The 4,326-nt window shown below is 29.0% G+C and overlaps 1 protein-coding gene across 1 annotated transcript in view; it reads left to right on the plus strand.

Moving 5' to 3' along the window:
* Window positions 1-530: 530 nt before the first annotated feature.
* The window catches only part of LOC111613068 (adapter molecule Crk-like), a gene marked incomplete at its 5' end in the record, with an annotated part of 51,110 nt that continues 47,314 nt past the window's right edge, over window positions 531-4,326 (plus strand). Inside the window, 2 exons of the mRNA XM_023354370.1 lie at window positions 531-665; window positions 3,470-3,601. Of these exons, the coding sequence (XP_023210138.1) occupies window positions 531-665; window positions 3,470-3,601 (267 nt within the window). The remainder of the gene's footprint in view (window positions 666-3,469; window positions 3,602-4,326) is intronic.

A 4,326-nucleotide genomic window follows, 5' to 3' on the forward strand; every position in this document is an offset into this window, starting at 1 on the left:
TATTGGTGTTAAATCTGTCTTATAACAGATTTAACACCAATCAGGTGACTGATCACAGACAGCTCCTGTTAATTGAGTTATTCGATAAGAATAAAATACAATATGAATATAGCTCTATCATTGAAAAATTCGCTTATTTTTGCTCACCTTGAGTTTGCTTAGTACAAATGGCTAAAATGTACACAAAATATGGTATTACAGCACCATCTGTATTGGACGACCACCTGTCTAAAAGACCAGACTTTTTGAAAGGAACTGTGTGTGGTTGCCATAGACAGGTTTTACTGTATATTAGTGCAGAAATTGTGGGAAATTTGCATTTCTGCTATAAAAACTCAAAAAAAAAAAAAAAGTACTTTTAACAGTAGTTTGGAGCATGCATTGCCTACCTTGCATGCTCTGACAGCACATCTTTATTGAATATTTTATCAAATCAAAGTTAAGTTTTTGATTAAGATGAGATGAAGGAGGAACTTTGAATATTAATTATTATAATTTATGTAATTGTAAATAATTTTTGAAATCTTTATTTTATTAATACCTTAATTAATTGTAATAAAATATATAAATATTATTTAAAGTTATTCAATTCTTTAATAAAATTATCTTTTCAGTTAGAGAGGAAGATTGAAAAAGTCAGAGCTAAATATGATTTTGAAGGGAGTGTAAGTATTAATATATTATTATTAACAATAATTAACTAAAATCACATGTTGTATGAAAATTTAAAACAAAAATGAAAAATTACATTTTTTGTGATGTTAATCTAATTATATTTATGTAATTTTTGATTAAATAAAACTATAATCATTGATTAAATTAAATAAAAACACAAGTTGTGTTCTGTTATTTTGGAGAATTTATATAGATGTATAGAGAGGGGAGAAGTCTATTTAATTTGTTTCTTACATTGATAGTCATACATTTGGATCTTTCTAAACCTTTATCAGTTGCTTTCAAATTTTATCTTTTATTTATTTTTTTCTTTATACAAAAGATACATGGTAATGTCCAATTTTTTTTTATAGGGAATTAATTACCAGAATGAAGCTTAATTATAATTATGTTGTAGATGTAAATTTTCAGTGTTGTTGCTAGAGGCATTCATAATAAATTAAAATTTAAAACTACAAAAACCAAATGCCTTGTGATTAATAAGACTAGACATTCTCATTTCTACCGGCACTTACCATCAATTAAGATGGATGGAAAAGTCATAAAAGTTGAAAAATCTATTCAGTATCTTGGAGTCACATTAGACCATCATCTAGCTTGGAACGAGCACATAGAAAACACAGCAAAAAAAAACAGGCGTAATCTTTCAGGCATTTTCTCAAATTGCCTGCAAAACCTGGGGCTCGACTCCAAGGCTCTGGACATTATATATGAGCAAATATTTATTCCTATTGTTACATGTGTGTGCAACAGCTGGGGATGGGCAATTAAGAAAGTGCACCTTAAAAGGAAGATGATTTCTGTCTAACATAAAAGCCCTTATATAAATTACAAAAGCCTACTTGCAAGTCATCTCTTGAAAACTATCAGTAGACAAAATTATTGAACTTAACTCCAAGATCAAAAACATGAAATGGGGGCACATCATCTTGACTGTCTCCAAAACATACTATGCATCTGATCTTGAAAAAAATGCTCCTTATTCCCAAACTGTTTACCCCGATTCTTTCAAACAAATCACCAGACTTAGTGACATTGATCTCCATCTTAAAGTATTCACAGACAGCTCTAGAATAGATGATAATATAGGCTGCTCCTTCATGGCTTATGAGCAAGACAGAGATCTTTCGTTAACAATATTGTCTGGGAAAGCATAGTAATAACTTCCAGGCAGAGCTTTATGCTATTCAAAAGGCTCTTGAATGGACAATAAGGAAGTATACTAATACTAAAATTGTGATCATAACAGACTGTTCCTCAGCTGTTGTGCTTATATATATCACCAGGCTATATCCTATAGTGGCAGAGATTCTCAAATTAATTATACAGTCAAACAACACTTGCATCATTTCTTGGACATGAGCCCACATTGGTACTCTGGGCAATGAAAGGGCAGATGCATTAGCAAAATCTGCAGCCTTGGATCACAGCATACCTGTTACATATAATAAATACAGTAAGGCATTTATAAAAACTCATCTTTGGAATGATCTAATACAGGAGTTGCAAGAATCCTTGGAGAACAATAATAATACCAATAGTGTTACAAAGCAATTCATCCCTAATATCAAACAATTTTACTCTCTTAAATGGTTTACCCCAGATTACTATATAACCCAATTCTGACCAATCATGGAAATTTTAAAAGTTACCTTCAGAGGTTCAAGGGATATCCCAACAAGGACTGCCCAATATGCAGTATGGAGGATGGAGCCCTACATTACACCTTTGACTGCATCATTACCAAAATTGAAAGGCAACAAATTTGAGTACTGATCACACAACACAATGATCATTGGCCCTGTAGCCCAAGTGATCTACTAAGTACTAAGGAAATCTTTGACATTTTTAGGCAATTAACTAAAACATATCATAGGCATTCTGCAGAGACTGTAAATAACAGGTGACTGATCAGTATTTGCTATTGCAGCCTAGATAATATATCTTTTAATGTTGGTTTACTGTACATACAACTTCTACTGCAATTGATGTTTTTAGCTCTACTGTGTAAACTATGTATTTTTTCTTATTTTGTATAAAATACTTATGATTTTATTATTATTTTCTATGTCAGTAGGTATTTATTTTGAATCATCTTGAAATCCTGCAACTGTTTTGTTTTGTTGCTTGATGTTAATTACAAATTACCATTTTCATACTGTTTAAATTATAACACCAAACGATTGCCTAATTATCGGGCTATAATATGGCTATATTAAATGATTGGAACTAAGTAATTTGACATTATAGCCCGATAATTAGGCGATCGTTTGGTGTTGTTATTATCTACTCGGGCTGTGAGTTGATGTTTATATGTTTAAATTATACCAAACTATGTATCCTTATTTAGTATTGTATGTTTTTAAGTGCAACAGTGCCTAGCAGAGTTGGGCATGTATGTGTACATTTTTAATAAAACCTGAAAAAAACCTGAACCTGTTGTTGCTAGAAGATCTGTTAACATATGTCTTTAGAATTTATTCTGTTCAGTTGAATAATAAAAGTTTAACAAAATCAGTATTACATGTTAGCCAGATTTTCTTAGTTTTTCCTCCTCTTATGTAAGCATACTAATAGTAGGATTAAGGAATAACAAGTTTTGATGTGATCTTTGATACTTAATGAAAAAGTGAATAATAACTAGTGACTTCACATTAAAAAATAAAATACTGGCATGTCCTATGAATTAAAAATATTTTAAATTCTAATGCTTAATAAAATATTCGATAGAATATAAGGAAATAATAATTTACTTATTTTTACATATTTTTAACAATAGATTAATTTTCAATAGGGTGATCCAGATGATTTGCCTTTTAAGAAAGGTGAAATTTTAAGTATTATAACTAAAGATGAAGAGCAATGGTGGACAGGTAGAAATCATTTGGGTCAGACAGGATCTATACCTGTTCCATATGTGGAAAAGGTACATTTTAAAAGTTTAATTAAATATTTCTCTATAATTAATTTTACTTTCATTATTATTTAAAAATTTTTATTTTATCTATTTTATAATGGATATTGAAACATTTTAATGTATGAGCAATGAATTTTGCAATATTACTTATAATTTATTTGAATTCATTCTTTGATCAATTAAAAATTTCAATTAAATAATTAACCCTGCGTTAGTGTACTGAAATTTTTTTCGGCATTAATGCAGTGGAGTGTTTGTCCACCCTGACATTTTTTTGGGTCCATAAACCATGTAAGTAAAAATTCATAAAAATTTACTCATTTATTTGGTAAAGGCATGTGTCATTATACATATGATTATATTCAGGTATGATTACATATTATATTAGTACATAAATCCATGAAAATAAAAAATATTTATCAAAACTCGTTACAATAGATCTTATTATTAAACAAATAGTAAAAATCTAAATTGTTTTTTTCAGCATTTTTGTCACTCTGATTCAATAGCTGACATTGTACTTTGGCACTCAATGCAAATGACAAGCAGCTTGCTATGTTTGGTATTTTCTCAGTGTGTTTATGAAAGTCAGCTATTTTGAATTAAAATAAACTTATAATAATCAATGTGAATAAAAATAATTTATCTCTATTATAAATAATAAATGTGGTCACATTATAGTTATTTTAAAAATAAAAAAACTAAATAAATATTTGTAAAATTTAAAAAAAAAC

This window comes from Centruroides sculpturatus, unplaced genomic scaffold (assembly GCF_000671375.1).
Source record: "Centruroides sculpturatus isolate CEXI.00-Female unplaced genomic scaffold, Cexi_2.0 scaffold1626, whole genome shotgun sequence".
In the NCBI taxonomy this organism is placed as follows: domain Eukaryota; kingdom Metazoa; phylum Arthropoda; class Arachnida; order Scorpiones; family Buthidae; genus Centruroides; species Centruroides sculpturatus.